Source organism: Macaca nemestrina, chromosome 6, assembly GCF_043159975.1.
Source record: "Macaca nemestrina isolate mMacNem1 chromosome 6, mMacNem.hap1, whole genome shotgun sequence".
In the NCBI taxonomy this organism is placed as follows: domain Eukaryota; kingdom Metazoa; phylum Chordata; class Mammalia; order Primates; family Cercopithecidae; genus Macaca; species Macaca nemestrina.
Window position 1 is genome coordinate 61,415,834 of NC_092130.1, and position 27,663 is coordinate 61,443,496.

The window sequence follows — 27,663 nt, forward strand, 5'->3', positions numbered from 1 at the left end:
AGTACTTTATATACCCCATACGTATCTTTCTGTTTATTTACCATCATCTCTGTATATTCTTAAGCAAATATATATACATACACGCTCTTCACAGGTGTCTGTATAATAGAGTTATGTAACTCAGTGCTATTGTTTAAACTTGCTTTCTCTACAGTCTCTGCATTTTCTTTTTTGTTGATGTAAAACTCTAGGATCAGACAACATCAGACCAAACAAGGACCCACTGAAAGTTCAAATTTTGAGGGAAAAATATATTCCTTAGCTATAGATTTAAAGCTTACTTTTCTCTCCTTTTGGGTTCTGGAAAGAATTCTCTATGGGCTTATATCTCTTATTCCCACAATTGGAAGTGGATCTTTACTACAATCCTAAATATAACCTTTAATGTTAGTAATGGTGCTGGTTATGGTAATAGCAGTTGTAGAATAATAGGGTTGCAGTTAAGGAAAGGGTTTGTACTACTACTACTACTACTAATTCTCGTAGTGCTCCCTTCTCTCCAGTTTTATAATATTTTGATGTTAATTAATGTACCATCTACTTGTAAAAAAAGATAAATTTAAAAATTAATGTACCATTTTATTTAGGAACCCTATTAGCTAAAAATATTTCAGGCTTTATTTTACAAATGTTCTAGACTCTACAAAGTATTAGAATGAATTCTTTCAAAGTTAACTGATAAGGACGTTTTTGAAAAAATGATATAACATTATATATTTAGGACAGCTTTCTTCATGTTGTTTTAGGGCCTCTTCTTCATCAGCATTTTTTCATTCTTTCATTAATTCTGTTGTTTTATATAACCCAAGGCATTTATTGATGACATAAAGCCACAGGCTGACTTGAATCTTGCTAGATTGTGCTTTGTGATGTGATATCTTAAAAAAACAAAACCAAAAAAGGAATCCTTATTGTGACAACTTGAGACTTGCAAAATACATTCTGAGTGTAATATGTAACAAAAGGCAAAGTTTAAGACAATGGAATGGTGACAGGACCCATTATCTCTTCAGCTTTTGTTATTGTTGTCTGTAGATAAAATTAAACATAAAGTCCCAAAGTAATAGTGAGGTATTGGAACCCTCATTCTGCTTGCTTTGGTTGCCAGGAGTAATTGTACTGCAGTGGCCAGGAGTAGAAAAAGGATGTTTGACGGTCAGACCTGTGATTTGGGAGGTACTGATAACATGGTGGGAGCGTGAACAGAAGAAATACATAACGAAACATCTCAAGTTACTTATTATTACAGATGGCAAAAATTGCCTCCAGCCACAGTTTATAGTAAAAGCTGTTTTCTTAGTGGGGAAATCCCACATCCAGCCTTTTCAAATCTAGTTACAAGAAAAAAATTAGCATCTAGTTACGATAATAAATTAGCATCTTTGTGAAATGCAGTATCAGTCTGCCCTGAACATAGGGGTTTTATTTCCCTCCTGGGGAGGAAAGTGGTGACACACACTTTTTCCCAATAATGTTTTATCAGGGGCATTCTAATAAAACCTTAAGATGGTGGGGGAGAATAGTACATTTTCTTTTTCTTTTTCCTTTCTTTTTCCTCTTCTCTTTGCTTCCCTTTGCTTTGCTTTTCTTTTTCTTTTCCCACAGAGTCTTGCTCTGTCACCCAGGCTGGAGTGCAGTGGCATGATCTTGATTCACTGCACCTTCTGCCTCCCGGGTTTAAGTGATCTTCCCACCTCAGCCTCCCAAGTAGCTGGGACTACAGGTGCATGCCACCATGCCCAGCTAATTTTTGTATTTTTTGTAGAGATGGGAGAGGCGGGGGGAGTCTCATGTTGCCCAGATTGGTCTTGAACTCCTAGAGGATTTAAGTGATCCATCTGCCTTGGCCTGCCAAAATGTTGGAATTACAGGCCTGAGCTACCGTGCCCACCAGAGAAGAGTCAGTTTTCACTTGGCTTTATTCTATAGAGGCAGGGCTCCTCAAAATAAAGAACTTGGCACAGAATAGCTTTGTTAGTCTGTTGTCTCATCCTCACTCTATTCTAGAGCAGTTTTTCAAGCACCTGAAAGTATGGCTACAGGAAAGTAGCATGATACGGACTTTGAAGTAGTTTTGAATTACAACTTATTATCATCACTTTTGCAAGTGGGCAGACCACATAATTTCTTTGTACTTGTGTTCTTATCTGTAATATACAAATAGTTACCTCATAGTATTTCAAGAACTGAGGTAATAATGAGCAATTGCCACAGTTGTCCGCACAGGCACTCAAAAAGAGTTAATCCTTTTGCCCTTCTTTTCCTCTAATTTTTGCCTGTAGATTGGCAAAAGAAAGTGTGAACTAAAAGGTGGTGGCTTTCATTAGCTACTGCAGTATTTACTGGACTTTTCAGACCTTGGAAGCCTTTAGCTTAGGGATCTTTTTTATTACAGAACCTTCTCTACTTACGAAGTTTTATCATAGGAATTTTTAAAGATAGATGTGGCAGAACCTTTTCTATAGCCTGAATGTTTTGACTGTACCCAATACCAGCGGTCGGTAGTAATGGTTCCTTGAAAACTGTCACTTTTCACATGCAGCAAAAAGGATTTACTAGGATAGGCTACAACTTTAAAATTCTAAAGTTGAAACCACATAAGATGACAAAACTTTATGCATCTCTCATGCTGTTTGTCTAGTGGGATTACCCTGAGGACCTCTGCTCATTGCAGTCACCCAGGCATCCATCCTGATGGAGGAACTATCTAGATAATTCATCCCACTTTCATCAAGGAAGGGGCAAGGAAGGTGGTGAATCCTATACCACTTTTAATGCTTCTGCCCTAAGGTGACACATATTAGTTGTACTCACATTTCATTAACCAAAGCAAGTGATATGGCTGTGCCTAACTTTAAAAAGGGATAGAAAATGCCAATCTACTCATGTGTCAAGAAGGAGGTCTGGACTGTTTGTGAACAGCTGTAGGGAGTACCAACAGAGATGGAGTGGGGATCTGATTCAGATCTGCCTGTTTCCAAAATTCATTCTCTTCATTACCTCAGTAAATTGATAGAATCTTGTCTTCAGGATGTAAAAGTTGGAATCTATTGACCATAAGAGTATGAGTTTTCTTCTCTATACAAGAATCTAATAAATGTCATAAAATATCAATAGAATCTTCAGTTGTCTTGTTCTGTATGTAGTCCTAGGTATGTTTCCTAGGTACGATGTTTCAGAATCCAATCAGTCCACTGTGCTGACTCTGTAAAGTATGTAAAGTCATATATTGTTATTTTAGCATTCCTTCTCTTGTTTTCTCCTTTAAAATAAATTATGAGAACATGCTTAAGGAGTTTTCTACAATAATATTGTGCAGAGCCTTTCCAAGGTGTTTACCTTTTTTCTTTCTTTCTCTTTCTCCCTCCCTCCTTTCCTTCCTCCCTCCCTCCCTCCCTTTTTTCTTCCCTTTCCCTTTTCTTTTCCTTCCTTCTTTTTATTTCTTTTCTTTGGTTTCTCATTCTGGACTGGGTGCAGTGGCTCACACCTGTAATCCCAGCACTTTGGGAGGCTGAAGCTGGCGGATCAGGAGGTCAGGAGTTTGAGACCAGCCTGGCTAATATGTTGAAACCCTGTCTCTACTAAAAATACAAAAATTAGCTGGGCATGATAGCGCATGCCTGTAGTCCCAGCTACTTGGGAGGCTGAGGCGGAAGAATCACTTGAATCCAGGAGGCAGAGGTTGCAGTGAGCTGAGATCATGCCACTGCACTCCAGCCTGGGTAACAGAGTGAGACTCCATCTCAAAAAAAAAGAAGAAGAAAGTTTCTTATTCTGCCACCGAGGCTGGAGTGCAGTGGTATGATCATGGTCCACTGCTGCCTTGACCTCCTGCCTCAGCCTCCCAAGTAGCTGGGACCACAGGTGCATACCACCATGTCTGACTAATTCTTTCTTTCTTTTCTTTCTTTCTTTCTTTCTTTCTTTCTTTCTTTCTTTCTTTCTTTCTTTCTTTCTTTCTTTCTTTCTTTCTTTCTTTCTTTCTCTCTCTCTCTCTCTCTCTCTCTCTCTTTCTTTCTTTCTTTCTTTCTTTCTTTCTTTCTTTCTTTCTTTCTTCCTTTCTTTCTTTCTTCCTTTCTTTCTTTCTCTCTCTCTCTCTTTCTTTCTTTCTTTCTCTTTCTCTCTCTCTCTTTCTCCTTCCTTCCTTCCTTCCTTCCTTCCTTCCTTCCTTCCTTCCTTCCTTCCTTCCTTCCTTCCTTCCTTCCTTCCTTCCCTCCTTCCCTCCCTCCCTCCCTCCTTCTTTCTTTTCTTTTCTTTTCTTTTCTTTTCTTTTCTTTTCTTTTCTTTTCTTTTCTTTTCTTTTCTTTTCTTTTCTTTTCTTTTCTTTTCTTTCATTTTCTTTTCTTTTCTTAGAAACAGGGTCTTGCCATGTTGCCTAGGCTGGTCTCAAACTCGTGGGCTCAAGCAATCCTCCTGCATCAGCCTCCCAAAATGCTGGGATTACAGATGTGAGGGTGTATATTACAGTAAGGAATTATATTTGCCTCCATGTAAGAGAGCCCTTACTGTAGTGGTTAATTCACATGGGGTTTTCTTTTTCTCCTGTAAATCACAAATGCTGAGGTGGGCAGTCCTGACTGGGAATGCAGCTTGAAAAAGACTTCAGGGACAAGTTTTCTTTTCTTTCTGTCCATCATCTTATGTATTTGGCTTTAATCTTCATGTTTATTGTCTGGGAGTCATATGATGCTTGTCCTACCTTCAATCATTTTCTAGGCAGGAAAAAAGGACAAAAACCTATGCCTGCTAAGTTTGTCCCCTTTAAAGAGTATCTCTAGAAGCCCCATCCAAGGACTTCTAGTTACATCTTCTTGGATAGATTGGGTCATTAGTCAATGTAATATTAATAGCTGGACACATTGCTACTTTGAATATAATTTGAATTATTTTAATAAGGGAGAAAATGAATACGAAGAAGCAACTACCAGTGACTATCACAATTTTTAAGAGTTCATTGTAAATTAAAGCCAATTAGCCCCTTTTCTATCACTTATGTTGTGCGTCAGCCTCCCAAAATGCTGGGATTACAGATGTGAGAGTGTATATTATAGTTAGGAATGATATTTGGCCGTGTGTAAGAGAACCGTTACTGCAGTTATTAATTCACATGGGGTTTTCTTTGTGGGTTAATAAGTTTTCATGTAGACATTGTCAATTTTTTGTAGTTAAATCTATCAATCTATCAGTTTTTCTTTGTTTCTTTTGTGATCCTGTAACAATCTGTTCAATTGTTTTTGCTATATTTTTGAAAACATCTGCATCAGGGGTCTCAGGCCCAAGGAAGGAATCTCACCCAAAATATGTTTAAAACACTGGCATAGTGTTGTTATTTTTTTAATTTTTGAATTTGAATAACTTAGGTAGAGCATATACTCCAGTTGTATTACAACCACCACTATTGTCAGTTGGCTTATAAAGATCCATCTAGTTTACTTGTTTCTGTTACGTGACTGGCCTATAGGTATTTGAATTTAGACAGGTTCAGATATTGTTAGAATGATTTCAAATGCACCAAAACCTGGGTATCTAACTTGTATGTGGTCCATGGCACTAATGTGAGAGAAATAGCAAACTGTTTACCCATTGCTGCCATCATCTAATTGTTATCAGGTGTCAGTAAGCTCGCATTAATTTGTCATAGAAACTGAATTGACTGTTTGATGCACTTATCTTTGTATTTAAATGTTTCATTTAGTCTGCTTGTTACAGATTCAGTTATAATGGCAACAGTTTTTCCTGGTGTTTGAATAAGTTAATGTATAAAACTAATGTCAGACTTTATTACCTATGTGGAAAATCAGTATTTGTATGTTTTTACTAAAATTCCTTAGTGTGATATTAAGGTGTGAATTTTAAAGACATTATTCATCTAGAAATAATTACATATTTATCAGAGTGCCTACTGTTTCTCATAGTTAAAAGCCAATCATAATAAAAGAAACATAATGACTCCTATTTCTCAATGAAAAATGTAGATAGAATATCATGATTTGTCATAGACACTTTTTTAGTGTCTTTTTTTTTCTTAACAGACTTTGCTTCGCCCTCTTCAAGCTTTATGCTCTTTTCAACTTCAGCATGGTGCCCAAATTCGCCTCAGCAAGGAACACCTTCTGAAAAATGGATTATATACTAAACCAATGCCAAAGAACAAACGCAAACTCAGGAAAATGGAATTGTTAATGAATAGCGTTAAAATTTAGTACAGTTATTCTTTTGGTGCTAGCTTACCTGTCTTCATCTAACAATACCAAGTTAAGTTTTCATATAGTTTAGGTCTGTAGGTTTTTGACTTGCTGAAGAAGAATGAGAATTGCATACTAATCTTACCCAGAAGAAGGAAGTAAACCAAATATTCATAAAAACAAATAAACAAAAATTCACTGGCTCACTGAAAAGCAGGATTTCATATTGTACTTGTTTTTAAAAATGTGCCTCTAATACATGTTTTCAAACCCAAAATTAAAATGTGATTCGTTGTTGAGATGGGTTAGAAATTCTTACTTGTAAAATAGAAGGAAATTGTCGTAGTGGATTGGAACGGTGTTGTTTCCATTAGTGTTTATACATAATTAGGTGTAGACCAATAATATAAGATACCTACATTGGTTTGCAGTCCTAACTGTATAGTTTGAAGTAAGTAGCAAAAGAAAATATAATTACCAAGTTTTATTATTTTGTAAAATAGTATAAAGGAATAAGGAAACTTTAAATATTATTTAGGGGCTAAATTTGAACTCAGCTAATATGATTTAAGTGCTCTATTAATTGCCCTGATTTTTAAAGAGGTGCATGTAATTTTGAAATAGCACACATTTTCATTTGTAATCACTCTGGATAAATTTGTATTTTTCAATGTTCATTGAACAGGCTGATTGACTTTGGTAAACTTATTTTATTGATGTTTTCATATGGAAAATAATAAGTGGAATATGATACAACTGTTATTTTCGGAACATATTTCTTTAGGGCTATTTAAGATAACCTTTTTAATGGGCAACAACTTTGAATTTGAGAGAAAAAATTCCTCCTGCTTTGTGGAAAAATATTTGCTGGGATTTTGTATGGAATAAGAGACATGTATGTAACATATATTTATATGCAGCCTAAGTCTACTGCAATTATGTACACATCTTGGCAAGAAGAGGGGATTTTGTTTAGTCTTTGTTTATGACTTCTAGAGTTTCTGTATCTGGTGTTAAGTTGTAAGGAAAAACTAAACATGCAATTTAAAGGTAAACTTGGTAACTATTTATAGAGCATATACCAATGATTATTTCCCACAGTTTTCATGCTCGTTTGTTTATTATTTACTTGGATTAGACTCATTAAAAGCTATAATGCTGGTCACAATTAGAATGCTAATATTTGGGGAAACTATGCAGAAAATATTTTGAAGTATTAAAAGTTAGAGTGCTAGCTTCTATTGTTGATTTATTTTTGGATTTAAAAACAAATTAGGGCTGGGCCCGTTTGCTCACACCTGTAATCCCAGCACTTTGGGAGGCTGAGATGTGAGAATTGCTTGAGCCCAGGAGTTTGAGACTAGCTTTGGCAATATGGTGAGACCCCATCTCCATACAAAATTTCTTAAAAAAATAATTAGCTGCATAGTATTCCATGGTGTATATGTGCCACATTTTCTTAATCCAATCTGTCACTGATGGACATTTGGGTTGATTCCAAGTCTTTGCTATTGTGAATAGTGCTACAGTAAACATATGCGTGCATGTGTCTTTATAGCAGCATGATTTATAGTCCTTTGGGTATATACCCAGTAATGGGATGGCTGGGTCATATGGTACATCTAGTTCTAGATCCTTGAGGAATCGCCATACTGTTTATCAGTCATCAAAAAGGATGAGTTTGTGTCCTTTGTAGGGACATGGATGCAGCTGGAAATCATCATTCTTAGCAAACTATCACAAGAACAGAAAACCAAACACTGCATGTTCTCACTCATAGGTGGGAACTGAACAATGAGATCACTTGGACTCAGGAAGGGGAACATCACACACAGGGGCCTATCATGGGGAGGGGGGAGGGGGGAGGGATTGCATTGGGAGTTATACCTGATGTAAATGACGAGTTGATGGGTGCAGCACACCAACATGGCACAAGTATACATATGTAACAAACCTGCACGTTATGCACATGTACCCTACAACTTAAAGTATAATAATAATAAATAAATTAAAAAAAAAATAAAATAAAAAAAATAAAAAAATTTAAAAAAAAATTAATTAGCTGGATGTGGTGGTGTGTACCTGTAGTCCTAGCTACTTAGGAGGCTGAGGTGGGAGGATCACTTGAGTGTAGGAGATGAAGGCTTCGAGGAGCTATGTTCATTCTACTGTACTGCAGCCTGGGCTACAGAGTGAGACCTGTCTAAAATAAATAAATAAATGAATGAATGAATGAATGAATGAATGAATGAATGCCTGGGCTACAGAGTGAGACCTATCTAAAATAAATAAATAAACTGATTTACAATATAAAGCACCTAATATCAAATGATTATTTGGTGTACTGGAAAAGAAACAGCATATAATGTATAATAGTTTCTTTTTGGGGCTAATTTTTCACATTGATATTAAACTTTATGAGTTTCTTTTAGCTGTTATTATTATTATTATTTTTGAGACAGAGTCTCACTCTGTAGCCCAGGCTGGAGTGCGGTGGCGCTATCTCGGCTCACTGCAAGCTCCGCCTCCCAGGTTCACGCCATTCTCCTGCCTCAGCCTCCTGAGTAGCTGAGACTACAGGCACCCGCCACCACACCCGGCTAATTTTTTGTATTTTTAGTACAGACGGAGTTTCACCATGTTAGCCAGAATGGTCTTGATCTCCTGACCTCATGATCCACCCGCCTCGGCCTCCCAAAGTGCTGGGATTACAGGCGTGAACCACCGTGCCCGGCCGTCATTATTACTTTTTAAAAAGAAAACTCCCCCTACCCCATAATATACCATTTTGTATCTCAAAATTTTACTTTGTTGATTTTTAAGAGTAACTGCTATTTTTATCTTTTAAATAAAACATTTTAGAGTAGTTTTGAAGACTTAAAAAGCTTAAAATGTAGTGTTCTTGGAAATGTATAAAGTTTTCTTGAAGTATGAATAGTTTTCCAAATTATTTTACTGACCTGTTAACTCACTTCACTTGTTTTTTACTTATTTTTTTTCCTTACCTCCTAACAAGGTGAGTCCATTTAATCATCTGTGGTATAAAATGTTTCTCTAGTCACCTGTTCTCATTAAATAGTTGTAAGTAAGTTTTGTTTTTTTTTTTTTTTTTTTTTGTTTTTTGTTTTTTTTTTTTTTGAGACGGAGTCTCGCTCTGCCGCCCAGGCTGGAGTGCAGTGGCCAGATTTCAGCTCACTGCAAGCTCCGCCTCCCAGGTTCACGCCATTCTCCTGCCTCAGCCTCCCGAGTAGCTGGGACTACAGGAGCCCGCCACCTCGCCCGGCTAGTTTTTTGTATTTTTTAGTAGAGACGGGGTTTCACCGTGTTCGCCAGGATGGTCCGGATCTCCTGACCTTGTGATCCGCCCGTCTCGGCCTCCCAAAGTGCTGAGATTACAGGCTTGAGCCACCGCGCCCGGTCTGTAAGTAAGTTTTAAAAGCCATTATTTTAATTACTAAAAGTTGTCAAGTATGTAGTATTATGTGAGTATTTTAACTGAAAAATTAATCAGGCTTTTAAAAATTACTATTTTATTAGTTGGATTTAAATTCAGATTCTTTATATTTACTTGATTTTCCTGGAAGTTCCAAGTTTTATGAATTTGTAGCTGATAATAGGCATTACTTGTTTACCCCATCTGCACTTTGATGTGGTGTAGATGGTTTTGTGAGTTATTTGAATCATGTAACTCAGAGAATAGTATTTCCTTATACATGAAGTGACCTAACTTTTAATCAGCTCATTTATAGTATGTTGAAAATCACTGTGTGTAATGAGAGGTATTGAGAGTTTCTTGCACATGAGTATAAAGGGTTGAGAACTAGATTAGACAAAGTAGTAAGTCACAGTGCATGGCAACTTTCTGCAGGTTGGAATTACAAGACTTCTTATGTGGAATAGGAGAATTCTATTGGGAAAAAATTATTTTCTCTGACTTTAGGACTCCAGAGACACTTTTCTTAGTCATGACCAGTAATATTTTTCAAAGATTTTGGAAGGAATAAACTCCTCACTATACCACCAGTTCGTGATTTATTTATTTATATATTTTAGAGACAGGGCCTCCTTCTGTCACCCAGTTTGGAGTGCAGTGGTGTAATCATAGCTTACTGCAGCCTCAAACTCCTGGGCTCGTGTTCCTCCTGCCTCAGCCTCCCAAGTGGCTAGAACCTCAGCCCCATGCCACCACACTCAGCTAATTTTAAATTTTACTAATTTCATTTAATTTTTGTGGAGATGGGGGTCTTGCTGTGTTGTTTAGGCTGGTCCTGAACTCCTGGCCTCAAGCGATCCTTCTGCCTTGGCCTCTCAGCAAATTATATAGAAGAGGACTTCTGTATAATTTATTGTTTCTTCATCACATGTTTTCAACTGTTGCCCTAAATAGGTTTAAAAATGTGATCACGTTATTAGAAAATCCTTTCCATTGAATTTCAGGGATGCTGAATTTCAGGGAGCTAAATTGTTCACCCTTGTATGTAATTGTTACTGGTTCAGAAGTAAATTTTATTGATGCTACAAGTAAAAAATTAGATCCGACTTAGTAAACTCAAAAGTTTTACATAACTATATTTTACTATGTAGATGTATTTCTTTAAAATAGGTATGGATCGATATTTTTATGAATAAATAATATTGCATTGTAGATGGAATGAAACTTTGCATTTAATTTGCCCCATAAGTAGGCTTTTTTGTAGAATGAATTACTATCTCCTAAATTGTCCAATCTAAATTTTTATTGGCTACATTAACTTAAAGCATATTCTCTCTCTTTTCTCGTCACACTTTTTTCCTTCTTCCCAGGGTCTTCCTCTCCCTCTTTCATCACTTACATTGTCCCCCTTCCTTTTCTACTATTCTTATTGTATGTACTAGCTGTTGTTATTTATACAAATACTCATATATCCTTGCATAGCATGTTTTTAAACAAAAGATACTGTAGTGATCCTAACAGTTTACAATTTTATATTTAAAAATTATTCAGGATATCTAGAAATCCCTGACTTTTTACACCATGCTGATCACTTGGCTCCTGTCTTAGTCCATTCTGGCTGCTATCTCAGAATACCAGAGACTGGGTAGCTTATAAACAACAGAAATTTATTTCTCCTAAATCTGGAAGCTGGGAAATACAGTATCAAGGTGCCAGCAGATTTGGTGTCTGGTGAGGGGCCCACTCACTGGTTCATGGATGGTGCGTTCTAGCTGTGTCTTCACCTAGTGGAAGGGTCGAGCTAGCTCTCTGGGACCCTTGTGACCTAATCATCCCCCAAAGGTTCCACTTCGTAATACTATACCTTGGGAATTAAGGTTTCAACATGTGAGTTTTGTGGGGACACAGACATTCAGATCATAGCAACTCCTGTACTCTACTAAAAAGCATATTAGATAAATAAGTAATCGTCTTTCAATTTTTAAGAATTATTCACTTGAGCTGAGCATGGTGGTTCATATCTGTAATTCCAGCACTTTGGGAGGCCGAGGCGGATGAATCACGAGGTCAAGAGTTCAAGACCAGCCTGGCCAAGATGGTGAAACCTCGTCTCTACAAAAAATACAAAAATTAGCCAGGCATAGTGGCAGGCAGGCACCTGTAATCCCAGCTTCAGGAGGCTGAGGCAGAGAATTGCTTGAACCTGGGAGGCAGAGGTTGCAGTGAGCTGAGATGTGCCACGCACTCTAGCTTGGGTGGCGAGCGAGCCAACATCTCAAAAAAAAAAAAAAAAAAAAAAAATTCACTTGAACTAACAACGTAAGAATTATTTTTAAAAGAAACTTTTTAATGTAAGTTTTTTAAAAAACCATTATTTAGGCCGGGCGCGGTGGCTTAGGCAGGCGGATCACGAGGTCAGGAGATCGAGACCATCCTGGCTAACACAGTGAAACCCCGTCTCTACTAAAAATACAAAAAAATTAGCCGGGCGTGGTGGCGGGCGCCTGTAGTCCCAGCTACCCAGGAGGCTGAGACAGGAGAATGGCGTGAACCCGGGAGGTGGAGCTTGCAGTGAGCCGAGATCGCGCCACTGCACTCCAGCCTGGGCGACAGAGCGAGACTCCGTCTCAAAAAACAAAGCAAAACAAAACAAAACAAACCATTATTTGAATAAGAAATTATACTATAAGACTGTTATTGTTACTTAGAATTATATTAAACAATGAAAACATTTTTAAAAAGTGTACCTGCCTCAGGATTATTTTCATTACAGAGTACTCCTTACTGATTTTGTATACAAATATCATTTACTCATTTCTGCCTCCAAATGTGTTATTTGCAAGGGGAAAATTTCCTGATTTTTTTGTATATAAATGTAATTTTATGGGAAATAGTTGTTAGGAAAACTGGCAATGATTTACAATATGATCATTAAATTTTATAAACTTATTGTTTAGTATTTTAGCTTTATTAAATAGCTTTATTTCTAAAGTTGCCTCTTAGTAAAATCAATGAAGAAAGATTTTTAAATGAACGTGATTTTGAGTCTAAAATGTAAACTTCCCTTTTTTTTCCATTTCTAGAATTGTCTATAGTTATTTAAAGGAAACCAATGTTTTGGCATCATATTTTAATACTTTTTTGGCAACTCTCCGAACTCTTGCACATTCAAATTCTATGTGGCAAACTATCATAGATAGTTTTATCCGAGACATATATGGTATCCTATAAAAGAAAAAAATCCACTTAGTGAATAAGGTAAAAGTAAAGATTAGTAGACATAATGAGTATCTTTAAAGTAAAATACATCATTAACAAAGTGACTAATTCTTTAATTTGTAAAGTGTTTAGTAAGTTAAAGTAGGGAAAATGAATTATAGTGTCACTTTTTGACTTTTCACTTGTGCTAATTGATTTCATTTCTTTAAAGAGTATTGGTCATCATTTAGCTTAGTTCATTAATATCTTTGCTGATGGGATATAGTAATAGTTTACTTAGAACTAAACATCTGTGGTTTCTAGTATCTAATAGTAAATTCCTAATATAATGCTAAATGTCATTTTCACTTAAAAATAGTTAAATCACTAATAATTTTTTGTTGTATGCTCTTACTATTAATTGTTAATAAGAAAAGTTATTTGAATTGTTTTTAAAAATGTGATTGCCATAGTTTTTCATTGATGGCTCTCATTAATCCCATTATTAAAATATAATAAATATTTAATTTGAAATATATGAATTATATCTTGTATTTAGAAGCAAAGAGCAGAGTCTGTTAATATTATCTCCCCATGCATGTACTGTTAATTTGGATAATAAATATAATATGTTAGCAGTGAAATAAGGTTAGATTTCCATAAAATATCAGGTTTTACTATATATTAGCATTTTCTGTAACTTCTGTCTTTTATGTTTAGGAGATAGATTTTAGTTTCTTTAGTAATTCGCAGTAATTAGCCCAATAAGCCATACATTTATTCAATAGATATTTTAATTAGCACTTACTAGGTGCCAGGCATGATTTTAGGTATTAGAGAATACAGTGATGTAGAAGACAGAATTTCTGCGTTAAAGAAGTTGAAGTTCTGATGGTTGAGCATAATAAAACAATTTCAGATGTCGATAACTGATATGAAAGTGCTCCTATAGTAGAGAGCATAATGAAACTTTAGTCACAGTAGTTGGGAAAAGCCTTGCTGGAGGAGGTGACTTTTCAGAGAAATAATAGATCAAAGGAATCAATCATCAATATTGTGATGTTCACTTTATTGTCATGGTCTGGAACTGAACCCACAGTATCTCTAAGGTATGCCTGTATTAGAAGGTAAGTTTAAAATAAGTGATCTACTGTGGTTTGAATGTCCCCTCATGGCTGGGTTGGTACCATTATGAAAGGGTGAGTTTGTTCCCCTGTTAGGCTCTTGCCCTTTTGCTTTCCATCATGGGATAATGCAGCAAGAAGGCACTCACAAGATGCCAACTCCTCAATCTTGGACTTCCCAGCCTCCAGAGCTGTGATGAAAATAAATTTCTGTTCTTTATAAACTACCCAGTTTGTGGTATTCTGTTACAGCAGCACAGAATAGACTAAGAAATGGTCTATGCTTTGGCCTTGTCTTAGGGTTTAGTCTGGGAAACAGAACCAATATGAGTGTTATGGAAAAGGGATTTACTGTAGGTATTAGACCTTACACAATTATGAGTGGAACTAGGAAAGTGAAGATCCAAAAAGAGGGAATTAGAGGATCAGAAAAGGAGTCACTACTCAGTCCTCCTGAAGCACTGGCATAGGTGAGCAAGTGAGATCTTAAAGGAAATTTCTGAGAAGCCAAGCACTTTTGGCCACCAAAGTGGGAATGTGAGGAGAATTTGCCTCAGAATAGCTACTGTCTCTGTAGGTTCCTGTCAAGATGTCTGCTAGTGGGCCTAGTGCTGCTCTTGGTCAGGTGGACTAGCAGGCAGGAACAAGAGGAAAGGAGAGTCAGAACAAGCTGGAAACTGCTGGACTGCTTTACATTTGTCTAACACCTTATCTGACCTTCAGAAAAGAATGGCCATTTCTTTTACTTCCACCTTCCAAATCTCAAGCAACTTCCTCTTCAGGCCAACCCTAACTGGGATGCATACAGGAAATAGAATTCTGGGAAATAACGTTCCTAGTTTAACCATGTTGTGACAATACAGTGACCACACGCAGTTCACCTTTTGCTTGGCCTTCACACACTCTTTTTAACTTTACTTCCAAATAAGGAAAATAGCAAAATGCTTCTGTCTACCATGATGTAGGTATCTATGGAACAACTGAAAACATGCTATCTTCTCCCTGGGAAAGGATATACAAGAGGAAGAAAGAAATGGCATCCAAATAGAAAGGAAGAAGTCAAATTATCCTTGCAGATGATATGATCTTGTATTTGGAAAAAACTATATACTCCACTAAAAGACTATTAGAATTTATCAACAGATTCAGTCAAGTTGCAGGATACAAAATCAAAATACAAAAATCAGTAGCAATTTTGTAAGCCAACTGCAAACAATCTGAAAAATCAAGAAAGGAGTCCCATTTACAATAGTGACAAATAAAATTAAATACCTGAGAATTAACCACAGAAGTGAAAGATTTCTACAATGAAAACTATAAAACATTGGTGAGGGAGATTGAAGAGTACACAAAGAAATGGAAAAATATTCCATGTTTATGGACTGGAAGAATCAATATTGTTAAAATGCCCATACTACTCAATCTATAGATTCAATGCAATTGCTATCCTAATACCAATGACATTTTTCACAGAAATAGAAAAAAAAAATCTAAAATCCATCTGGCACCATGAAAGCCCCAAATAGCCTAAGCAATTGTGAGCAGAAAAAATGAAGCTAGAGGCATCATACCACCAGGCTTCAAGATATACTACAAATCTATAGTAACCAAATCAGCATGGTACTGACATGAAAACAGACACGTAGACCAATGGAACAGAGTAGAGAATATACAAATCCATGCATTTACTGCCAACTCACTGTCAATGAAGGCACCAAGAACATACATTAGGGAAAACAATGAGAAGTCACTAAATGGTGCTGGGATAACTGAATGTCTGTATGCCAAAGAGTGAAATTAGATCCCTGTCTCTCACCACATATAAAAAAATCAAAGTGGATTAAAACGTAGTTCTAAGACCTGACACTATGAATGTTTTGTTTTTTGTAGAAACAACATATCAAGAGTTTGAGACAAGCCTTGCTATGTTGCCAAGGCTTGTCTTGAACTCTCAGCCTCAAGCAGTCCTACCTTGGCCTCCCAAAGTGCTGGAATTACTTACAGACCTCACACTATAAAACTAATAGAAGAAAACTTTGAGAAAACACTTCAGGACATTTGTTGGGGCAAACGTTTTTGGAGTAAGACCTCAAAAGCACAGGCAACAGAAGGAAAAATCGACAAATGGGATTGCAGTAAGCTAAAAAGCTTCTGTACATCAAAGTAATCAACAGAGTGAAGAAACAACCTATAGAATGGAAGAAAATATTTGCAAACTACTCATCTGAGAAGAGCTTGATAACCAGAATATATACAGAGCTCAAACAACTTAATAGCAAAAAATTATAATTCAATTACTAAATGGGCAAAATAACTATGAATAGACATTTCACAAAAGAAGATATACAGATGGCCAGCAGGTAAATGAAAAAAAGCTCAACATCACTAATCAGGGAAATGGAAATGGAAACCACAATGAGATATTATCTCAGCCCAGTTAAAATGACTATTATTGAAAAGACTAAAAATAACAAATGCTGGCAAGGATGCAGAGGAAGTGGAACACTAGCTAGTATACTATTGGTTAGAATGAATATTAGTATCCTCGTGGTATTCTCAGTGGTTCCTGTGGGCAGGAGTGGACTTCCCACAAAGACTCTCAAACCATTGGGGAGATTGTATGTTCACCTCAAATTTTTTGGAAATCATGAGTCTAGGGAAATTTTTTGTGAGTGTTGTTATACAGGATTTGGGGAGAGGGCTGCACAATCCGAAATGGTGGTTTCTCTTACTGATCATGGCCTCTCTCCATTCTGTGGGCCCAGGGAGTTTCTCTGCTCCTCCCATAAGTTCTTGTTAATTTAGAGTGGTATTCTTGTCTCTGAATAGTTTCTGCTTCGTTTTTTTGAGAGGAGTGATGCTGGGGGATCTTCTATTTTGCCATTTTGCTGATGCCACTCTTCCATTAAATTTTATCACAGGACACATGAGAACTAAGAAACACAGTAGAGGATCTCCTTCATTCTAGACATACTTTTTCTCTCTCACATTTTGTATTTTGCAACCCAGTTGCCCTTGATAGTGATTATGTTACCTCAGTCAGTACTATAACCCTCCTCTTATTTGCTTGTTGGTTTTCTGCCGTGAGGAACTGAAATGGCTAGGTGGAAGTCTCAGCTTCCAGTTTAGTGGAACCACTGTTGTATGCCCTGATGGAAGCATCCCTCCTTGGGAACTAAGATATCTAAACCAGTTGGCCTTAGAATTGCAGGGACAGGAAACAAAAATTTTGCTAGTTTATCTTTGGGGTTAAGGGTTAGGGAGGAGTCATTCCCACCTCTACCCCTGTGATTCCTAGAGCCATGGATCCTAGCAATTGGAGAAATGGTACCATATTTTTGTTGCTGATTCAGGACATGTACCACCTTCTGGAGGACATTATCTCAGCCATACAGTTATCCTACTGTGCTGTAACTGAATTTTCAAATGATTTCATTATTTTATTTTATCAGGCCATCTGCTTCAGGGTGATGGGAAATGTGGTAATACCAGTGAGTTCCATAAGCAAGAGCCCATTGCCAGATTTCATTTGCTACAAAAGAAGTTTCCTGGTCAGTAACAATGCTATGTGGAATATCACAGTAGTGAATATGTGTTTCTCTTAAGTCCACAGATGGTTGTTTTGGCAGAAGCATTGCAGGCAGAGAAGACAAATTTATGTCCATGGTAAATGTCTGTTTCAGTGAGAAGAAAGCACTGAGCTTCCTGTGATGGAAGTAGTCCAGTATAATCAACCTGGCACTAAGTGACTGGCTGAACTAGTCATGGAATGGTATGGAGTTAAATGTTGGTCTCTGTTATTGGCATTTTGGGTACTCAGCAGTGACGGTAGTTAGATCAACCTTGGGAAATGAAAATCCATGTTGCTGAGCCCATGTGTAATTTATATCCTTGTCTTTATGGTCACTTTGTTCATGGGCCAATTGGGCAAGGGCATGCGTGGCTGGGGAAAAAGACTAACAGCCATAGATGGTGTCATCTTGTCCACCTGATTATTAAGATCCTCCTCTACTGAAGTTGCTCTTTGGCAGTTATTTACATGACTCACAAATATCATCGCACGTAGATATCTACTACTTTGTAAGAAACCACCTCAAACTTAATGGTGGTTGCTTTAAAGCAACCACCATTTATTTGCTCATTATTTTGATAGCTGTATTGTGCTCAGTTGGACTAGTCTCAAGTATGCTTTTCCTCTCCTAGTGTTATGAGATTGCTCTTACAGCTGTAGTCATATGAAGACTTGACTAGAGCTAGATGATCCAAGATGGCTTCATTTACATGTCTTTTGCTTCAGCTGTAATGGCTGAAGGCTCTCTTGGCCTTTTTCCATGTGACCTATGGAACAGCATGGCCAGACTACTTGACATTGGTGCCTCAGGCCCCCAAGGGAATGAAAGCAGAAGCTTCCAGCCCTCTTGTAGCTGAGGTCTTGGAATTCACACAACGTAATTCCTACTATATTCTAGCAGCTGATAGAAGTTATGAGGGGATCTGAGTTTCAAACAAGGATATAAAGTCGATCTCTTGACAAAAAGACTGGCATACACATATGGGAATGGTAGGAATTCTTGGCAGCTATTTTTGTAGACAGCTTACCTCAGTTTGCCTTTGGAGCAACAATTCACATCCTTCCATATTCAAGACTCACTAATTCCTTTCCGTGATCCCAAAAAGACTCATGTAATTATGGCATCAGCTCAAAATCCATGATATCTGGATCTATATTAATCCTAGCAGTGGATAAGGTTCATGAGGTGTGGCTTCTGTTGATTTTGACACCGGTTCTCTTTTGAAAGTTATAAATCTTCTCCCACTGTGACTATATTTTGAGAATAGTATATATTCTAGAGTAAATTTAATTGTAACGTTATCAACCGTATCAATGTAAGTTGTGCTTTTGGTCTTAAGAATTTATTCTCTATCACATTATTCAACTTATGAACAAATGTAAATTGCCTCATAATATGTAGCTTATCTTTATTCCATAACAACAGTACTCTAGAAAGTCTACCACACTAAAAAATTATATTGTCTAGCATCTTTTGCAGCTGGGTATGGATGATATAAAAAAGAAAGTTGTTGGGTGGGACTTCCAGCAAAATTCTGTAAAGAAGTACACACATATTTCTTATTAAAAATAGCCAGCACTCCCTGGAGAAATAGCTAATTCTAGGACTGGAGTAGAGAATGTACATGAATAAACCTGGAATATCTTGTTATAGCAGAAGTTTCAAAAGTGTTTTTAAGGCCAGGCGCAGTGGCTTATGCCTGTAATCGCAGCACTTTGTGAGGCTGAGGTGAGTGGATCACAAGGTCAGGAGATCGAGACCATCCTGGATAACATGATGAAATCCCGTCTCTACTAAAAATGTGAAAAATTAGCCTGGTGTGGTGGTGTGCGCCTGTAGTCCCAGCTACTTGGGAGGCTGAGGCAGGAGAATCACTTGAATGTGGGAGGTGGAGGTTTCAGTGAGCTGAGATCGCACCACTGCACTTCAACTGGGCAACAGAGTGAGACTCCATCTAAAAAAAAAAAAAAGTTTTAAAAATAAAAGATGATTCTGAAAAGGTACGATGCAATTCAGTAAGAGAGGATAGTCTTTTCAACAAATAATGCCAGAACAATTTAATACACACATGTAACTTCTATGTAAACATCATATTTTATACAGAAGTCAACTGTAAATGGATCCTAGACATCAATGTAAGACCTCAAACTATAAAATTTTTAAAAGAAAACAGAGAAAATCTTTGTGACCTTATATTTGTCTAAAATGTCTCAGATGCAACACCAAAAGTATGATCTATAAAAGAAAAAATGAACATATTGGTATCAAAATTAAGATTCCTTCTCTTTGAAAGATAAGACACAAACTGTGAGAAAATACTTACAAGTCACATATATGGTGAAGGACTTGTATCCAGAGAAGCAGGGAAGAAGACTGTTGCTATTTATTATCAGCTCTTCTGTACTCTTTGATAGTGTATACACACACACACACACACACACACATACACACACACAGATATAGGTACATATGTAGTAAGATATTTTGTATTTCTTTTAAAATACTTTAATCGTTGCAAAATAAAAACCAATAATAAATGTTTCGTATGTATTTAGATCCTACAAAGTTTTTAAGTGCATTATTTCATTTAATATTCATAATGAACTCTAAAGTTTGTTCTGTTGTTAGATGCATTTTACAAATGAGGAAGCTGAGGCCTTTTTTTTTTTTCCTAGATTTTAAAGAAAATGGCAAATCCTAGCAAATGGTGGTATAATCAGCATTGGAACTTAGGTTTTTATGACTCCTGAGCCTTTCATATTAACTATCACACCCTACTTTCTATGCTGTGTGATAAATTGTCCTGTATTCTCACCATGCTTCATTCATATCCCAGTTTGATGACATTGGTAATCCTACAAGTACAACTTTGTTAGTACTTTATTGGACTCATCTCATGTACACTCAAATATTTAAGTTCAAAGAAATGAATCCTGGCTAAAAGTTATAACTGGATCATAAACCTAAGGATAAGAAGGAGTTCAACTGAGATAGGAGTAGAATTGATGAAGATTTACAAGAAATACTGACATGAATTAGGCAAGAATTTTTTTCTTTCTCTTTTTACCAATTATTAATGAAATACCAATTCCTTCATTCCCCACCGAATGAAGAAGGGGCATCAGTTGTTATACTCTTTCTGCCCCTTCCAGGTATTGATATCAGTCTTCCTGAGATCTTGTTATGGTCTCCAAGATTTTTAACCTCCACATCCTCAATAACTTCCTCCACTTTTCCTCAACCTCCCATTTCACTGCCCTGTGTTCCACCATTTAACTTGTAAATGCTATAACTTGAAAATGATCTTTTAGTATCTTACCACCTGCCTTCTTCCCTCTTGTTCAGGTATTAATAGTTTCACTGTAATCCTTCTTTGACCTCAGAAAGTCTTCCAGTTCATTTATCCCTGTACTGTCTTTTGCTCAATCAGACCCCGGCTTTATTTTCTAAACCATCTTATTCATTCATTCAACAAATATATGTTTAGCATCTAATAACTGTCAGGCACTGATCTAAGCATTGGAAATCCAGCAGTAAATTAACTGATAAACTCTTGCCAATATCCTGAAATCCTGTGCCCCTCTTTCTTCAAGTCACATTATCTAGCAAAACTATAACCCTGGCTGAGACCAAGTATTGACTGTTTTATACGTCTCTTAAAGAGATGAGTGTGCTAAAAAAAAAGTTTAAAGAGAGGACACTGATAGTATTATCAATCCATTATCAACATCAAGAAAGGCCACCATATTTGTCTAATTCGTACTTACTTTTCTCTTAAGTTACTCTTCTGCTCTTCTCAACGACTATTTCATCCATTTCTTCTTTTATCATGTAGCCTCCCTCATCAGAACTGTTCTGCTGAGTCTCTGAGGGGTCCTCTAATAAACAGCATGCCTCTTTTTGCCTGGATTATAAACAATATAATAAAACAAGGAATAGAAGTAAAAGAAGAACCAAAATATTATCCTTATCACTGCAGGTGGTGCATAGAGAATGTAGTTTACTTGAGAACTAAATAGAAAACTGCTTCAGAATCAGGTAGATTTGCGCACCCATCCCTGGCCAGTGCTGGACCAGGTAGCCTGCCTTCACTGGAGGTCTGCCAAAGTAAGATTTACATTGTAATTTCTTCTGAGGCATGCCTACTTGCAAAGGGAAGAAGGATTTTTGAGTTGAACTACTCATGTCTAGATATTCTTCCCAAATTGATTATTAGATAAAGCATTCTGTTTTCCCTGGAACACGGTGAGAGAAAGGTCAGTGGAAAGCCTGTAGGTAGTTAAGATAAAAGAATGGAAAGTGGAGGTATGTCTCTTATCTAACATCTTTAATGGCTTCTTATTGCACTTAATAAAAACAAAGCCAAAGCATAATATGTGCTAAAATACTCTCTATGGTCAACCTGCATCTACAGCCTCATCTTGTGCCATGTTCCCTTCTTTGCTACCCTTTCTCTCCCAGATACAGAATATCATCTTTTAGGTCCTCATATTTGCCATGTTCCCTCCCACTCTAAGACATTTGCACATGTTGTATCTTTCTCTCTTTCATGCTTTTGCTTTCTTATTGGCCTGGTTAGTGTCTTAACATCCTTCCGATGGTGGGTTACTAACAGCTTTCTTGATAGAACCTTCCTAATGTCATCAAGTCACATAGCCCTGTTATACACACTTTACATAAGGCTATGTTCTCTTTGATACTGATAGGGTCTGGCTGTGTCTCCACCCAGATCTCATCTTGAATTGTAGTTCTCGTAATCCCCATGTGTCATGAGAAGGACCTGGTGGGAGGTAATTGAATCATGGGGGCAGTTACCCCTATGCTGCTGTTCTCATGGTAGTGAGTGAGTTCTCATGAGGTCTGATGGTTTTATAAGGGAGTTTTCCCTCTTTGCTCATTCTTCTCCTTGCTGCTGCCATATGAAAAAGGACGTGTTTGTGTCCCCTTCCACCAGGATTGTAAGTTTCCCGAGGCCTCCCCAACCATGCTGAACTGAGAGTCAATTAAACCTCTTTCCTTTATAAATTACCCAGTCTTGCATATGTCTTTATTAGCAGCATGAGAATGGACTAATACAGATACCATTTTGCAGGTACAGTATTTTTTATTTGGGTAACTATTTGATTAATATCCATCTCCTTGACTGCACTGCAAGTTCTGCCAAGTTTTTGCTTGCCATTGTCTCCTCACGTGTCTACCATATTGCTTAGCCCTTAATGTTCAATGTGAATAGTTGTCAAATTAATGAATAACTAAGGAATAGTATAGTTTTTAAAAGGACATTTTGTTCTTGGTGTTTAAAATATCTTGACATCATACATGTTTAGTATAGAATAGGGATACTTATTTTAGCGTGAATTAGAAAATATAAGCCAGTTCATGTTTACTGCTGCAAATAAAGATCTGAATTTCTTCGGTAAGGTACAGAAGTCCTTTTTTGCATCTAAGATAAAGATACAGAAGAGACTATTCTGAATAATAAAACAAATGGGCTCCCTTCCTTCATCTCATAAGATGGATTTTGCTCTAGTCCATCTACTGGGAGCCATCAAAACAAACCTTGCAAAAGGAGTATTCCTTGAGTTTCACTCTTGAAGATTTATTGACAGCTCTAAAAGTACAGTACAACTTGCATTTATTTAGAATGGTTGGAGAACATTATTCTTGCTATTTGCATTAGTTATTTAAGAGTTAAGATGCACACAGTGTATCCATTTTCAAATAATTTAAATATATTTAACATTGAAAAGTTACCGATCATGATCGGTATTTTTCTAACTCAAATTGTATTTTGGAGTGCTGGAGCACTGTTTCAGGGTCATCAAAATGGCTAATTTTACAATGATGTATGCAAAAAAAAAAAAAAATCTAGCTACTTGGATTTTCCGATATTTTGGGGTTTAGATAGGAAAAATTAATAGGGCTAGGATATTTTCACATAGATATTTATTCCTAAAATAAACTTTGTTCTTAAAAGAAAAAAGCCACCTTGTATGACATGACTATCCCGTTAATACTTTTTTTGTAGATATAAATGTCTAGGTGAAAAAAACAATGTTAATTCCAGTCAAATGACCTATTAACTTTTCTTTTACTTTTCATCGCAGTGGTAGGCATCAGTAGTCTTTAGCAAATCCTTTAATCCTATCTTGGTCTTTGTAAGGAAGGATATAACAACAGTAATATCTTATATATACTTGTTAGATTAAAATATTTGTCTCAATCCTTGTGATCTAATCGTTAATTCCCTAATTTATCACCTTAAAATCCATGTCACATCTACTTCCTTTTTGAGTGGGGAATAGAATCTGAATTTTTCTTTGAGTCCAGAATGTTATTCTCACCATGTGGTAAATCTCTGTCATAAGTGAATAAAAGCTTCATTCGGTGTTTCTTATAATAAAATTAATTTTCTTTTCTTAACCTACTTCAGTTTATTATCACGAGAGTATAGTTCAGAAAAAGAAGTGTAATATGTGTTATCAGGGCCTTCCTGCAGAGAGGTTGTTCTAGTTATTTGCTCCTTTCTACAGGAAAATGTCCTGCCTAGTGCATAATTCAGGTAAGACAGTAGCAAAAGATTGGATTGACCACTGATTCCAGAGAATAAATCATGTTGGAACCCAAATATTCTATGTAAAATGTATGATATTCTTAATGCTCATATTTCATATTTAATAAATCAATTCTTGAAGGTTAGTCTTTGAAATGCAAGTTCAGCTACCCAACTGGCATTTCTGTATGCCATAATTAGAGCTGTCAAAACAATCTCTTTAAAAATAGAACCTGAAGGAGCTTGAGAGCTTGCTGTCTGGAGTTGTACCAGCATTACTTGATGTGAATACAGAAATTCCCCAAAAGGTAAAATTAAAAAAATACTTCTTGGTTATAAGAACAGCACTATGCATAAACACACATGTACATGAGCACACACACAAACACACACCCCCCCCAAAGGAAGTGATATATTTTTTGAAGCTAATAATCTTTTTTCTTAAATTCATTTAAATATTTATCAAACATGCAAAAAATTTCTGAAATTAAGTTATGGAATACAGAACCCTCAAGTATATTGTCGTAATATGGAAAATTAAAATGGGATGATATATGAAGAATCCTAAAATAATTGCTAATTAATGGGGCATTATATATCTGACAGCTACTTTTAACTTGTTATCTTAGGCCTGCATGAAGTATATGTGAGGAGTAAGTAAGGTAAGTAATGGCTCATAGATCTCTAATATATATATATATATTTTTTTTACAAAAGATTTTCTCAAATGATAAAATTATGAAACCCAAGTTTTCTAATTTACAAAGAAAATTCTCATTGTGCATTGCTAGGATCCCACCAATCAGCTGTACACAATCCTAGTATTTCACAAGTTACAGGGTTTTTTTTCCCAGGAGTTTGAGACTCCAATGAGAACTTCTTTCTCCTCTTTCAACTTGTTTGCCCATGTATTTAAAAAAGTTCCCCAAAAGTTCTCTCTAATTTGTAGAGAACTTAGCCTGATTTTATTGCAAACTGGGCTCCTGATTCTCAGATTTTAAAATTCTCATAGAAATTCTGGAACAGATTCTGTGGCAGCACCTTAAACATAATGTCAGTAGTGGATCTTCCCACTCCTTTTAAGTAGGAAATGAATAATAAAATCTATATCATAATATCGAGTATTGTACTCTCAACTTGTCTGACTTGCTCAAAAGTCAGGAATAGCAAAGAGAAACGATGGTCCTTGCTATATGCTGAATTTTAAAATGTGTATGCTGCCTTTTGAGGAAAAGGCGACATTTATTGCTTAAGGGCTTTACACTTACTATTCATTCCCCAATTACTCCCCCTTGACAATGTATTATGACTATCTCCAGCTGAGTGTTGAAGATGAACCAGCTAATGGTTTGTCATAGTGTTAGAGTTCAGGGAGTTACCCAAGCCAAGGAGAACTATTAGAAAAACTTGTGACTAGCAGAAGAGAAACCCTGAAGGGCACTTAACAGTTAGATTAGCAGTTACACCAGACAGAGGAAACACGGATCCTGGAGCAGGCAGCTAACACTGATCCCCACTGTGCAGAAAAGGTACTTGGGATCATGTGTATGCTGCCCAGGATCCTCACATCCTGTGAATGATATCAGGGTTGCCTTTCTAGATGGGGAGATTTCTTCATTGCATTTCTGGAGCTCATGATGAAAAATGAATGTGTTTTCTCAAAAGGGTCAAACATATATGACAAATGAAGAAAAAAGTGTTTACTAGTCTACAGAGACCCTTGTAAACAGGTGGTAACAGGAGAGAAGAGGGGTATAAATATAGTTCAGACAAGGAAGAGTTCTAGCCCTATAAAGTTCTACACCTGTAACCATCGGTCTCAAGAATATCCATCCTCTCCCTAAGCCATACAGATTCCTTTATAAAATACTGGTGGTAGAAAATTTTAAATAAAATTATTAAAGTGATTTCTTAAAAATATACCTGGTTATAAACATCCAAAGGAGCATTGTCATCAGAGTAATAAGATTGGGAGGTTGTACACGTATTTTGCAATATTTTAGTAATGTTCCCTGGAATTGTGCTTAGAACCAAAACCCCTTTTTTCACATTTGGAAAGGTAAGAAAATTATCTCTTGATTGTTCATTTTGGTTTATTAAAGTATTCAAAAATTTTAGCTCAGAATATGAAGAAAATTGAAATTCACCTAGTTTTACTGTGAAAGTATGGTGAAGACGTTATAGTTTGTTTCTTTTGAATTACTAAGAAAACCCAAACACTTCACCATTTCTGTCCATCAAGCCTAATTACCTGTGTAGCACGAATTCTTTGTGAAGTATTCCACTGAGTTAAAACAAAAAGTCAACATTTACACTACCTACGAGTCTAGCACTTGAACATTATAAAACTTCAGGATATTGGGGATTCATTCTGATTTGTTCATCAGTGATTAATTTCTGTACTGTACCACTAAATTTTTTGGCCAAAAATATCAAGTCTTCATTTTTTTGCTCAACGTCTATAACAAAGGAATTACCAGTCTTTATCATGTTAATTTTAATTCCACAGTCCTCTTTATTTTCATTTTATCAAGAATCCAATCTGTCTTAATGAACTAAATCTTACCTTTTCAACGTTTTCATGTTGAAAATTTTCATACATCTTAGCCAGGCACAGTGGCTCACGCCTGTAATCTCAGCACTTTGAGAGGACAAAGTGGGTGGATTGCCTGAGCACAGGAATTTGAGGCTAGCCTAGGTAACATGGCAAAACCCCATTTTTATAAAAATTTCAAATTAAAAAAATTTTTCAAGTATCTTGTGGGTGATTAGACAATTTACCAGTTTATGCCTAGTTTGTGGACATCATTTCTTCTTACTTTAAACCTTTTGGAGAGCCCCAAAGCCCTACACTGACATGACTTTATCTGTATAAACTGCTTTTAATAGGACAAAATATCTTTCAAGGAAAACTTACTGTTTTTTGACCAGTATTATAATCAGTCATTTTTACGCTGAGCTGAAACAGCAGGAATGTAGAAGAACAATAGACTTTACTAACTGATCTTGGCTGATGATGTAGCTGCAGATTGTGATGTTGCAGCATTCTTTGCCTTAGGCAGTCTTCTTTTCTACAATAGAAATAATTAGCTTCCCACTGTTAGTTGTGAATCCCAGCTCACTTTCCTTTCATTGGACCTTGTTTTGTCACCTATTACTGAGAGTTCTAACTCAGGGGAATTGCTAGTAAATGCATTTGTGGTTATATTTCTGTCCTGCCTTAATCACCATTTAACCTTCAACTCTAGGTAACTGGGCTTGATCGTATTCAAACCACAAAGAATCTCCTTTCATCATTCTGATTTAAAAACCTCAACCTGCATATTGAGCTTCTCCTCACTTCCTTTCTGAAGCCTCTGCTCGGTCCATTTAAAGGCCTTGCAAGATTGAGTGACCTGACAGTGCACCTAGGCCTGTAATAGCATCTGTTGGAGACAACTTAAGAGGAGAGGAGCGGTAGGAGGTATGCAGTTCCTCATTGTCCTTCACCTCTGGAACTGTGCACAGAAATATAACATGGCACATAATATGGCTGGATGGTAGGCTCCTAGCAAGATACTCAGCTCTTGGAATGTGGGGTTTAAAGATGAATTATTGT

At 36.6% G+C, this 27,663-nt stretch overlaps 1 protein-coding gene and 1 long non-coding RNA gene across 9 annotated transcripts in view; one reads left to right on the forward strand and one right to left on the reverse strand.

Moving 5' to 3' along the window:
* LOC105500020 (DTW domain containing 2) overlaps positions 1-27,663 on the forward strand; it is a 474,953-nt gene that overhangs the window by 152,808 nt on the left and 294,482 nt on the right. For 3 of the 8 annotated variants that reach the window (XM_071098564.1, XM_011772921.3, XM_071098566.1), the window contains one exon: positions 6,033-6,484. The exons of the other annotated variants lie outside the window; for them this stretch is intronic. In XM_071098564.1, the coding sequence (XP_070954665.1) occupies positions 6,033-6,203 (171 nt within the window). In that variant the 3' untranslated portion in view covers positions 6,204-6,484. Of the gene's footprint in view, positions 1-6,032; positions 6,485-27,663 lie in introns of those variants that run through there. 8 annotated transcript variants of the gene reach the window in all.
* On the reverse strand, positions 3,069-27,045 carry LOC139363790 (uncharacterized). Its single transcript, XR_011624758.1, has 4 exons — positions 26,983-27,045; positions 21,280-21,416; positions 12,756-12,843; positions 3,069-3,205 (listed from the first exon to the last, which is right to left on the reverse strand). It is a non-coding gene; the product is annotated as an uncharacterized lncRNA (long non-coding RNA).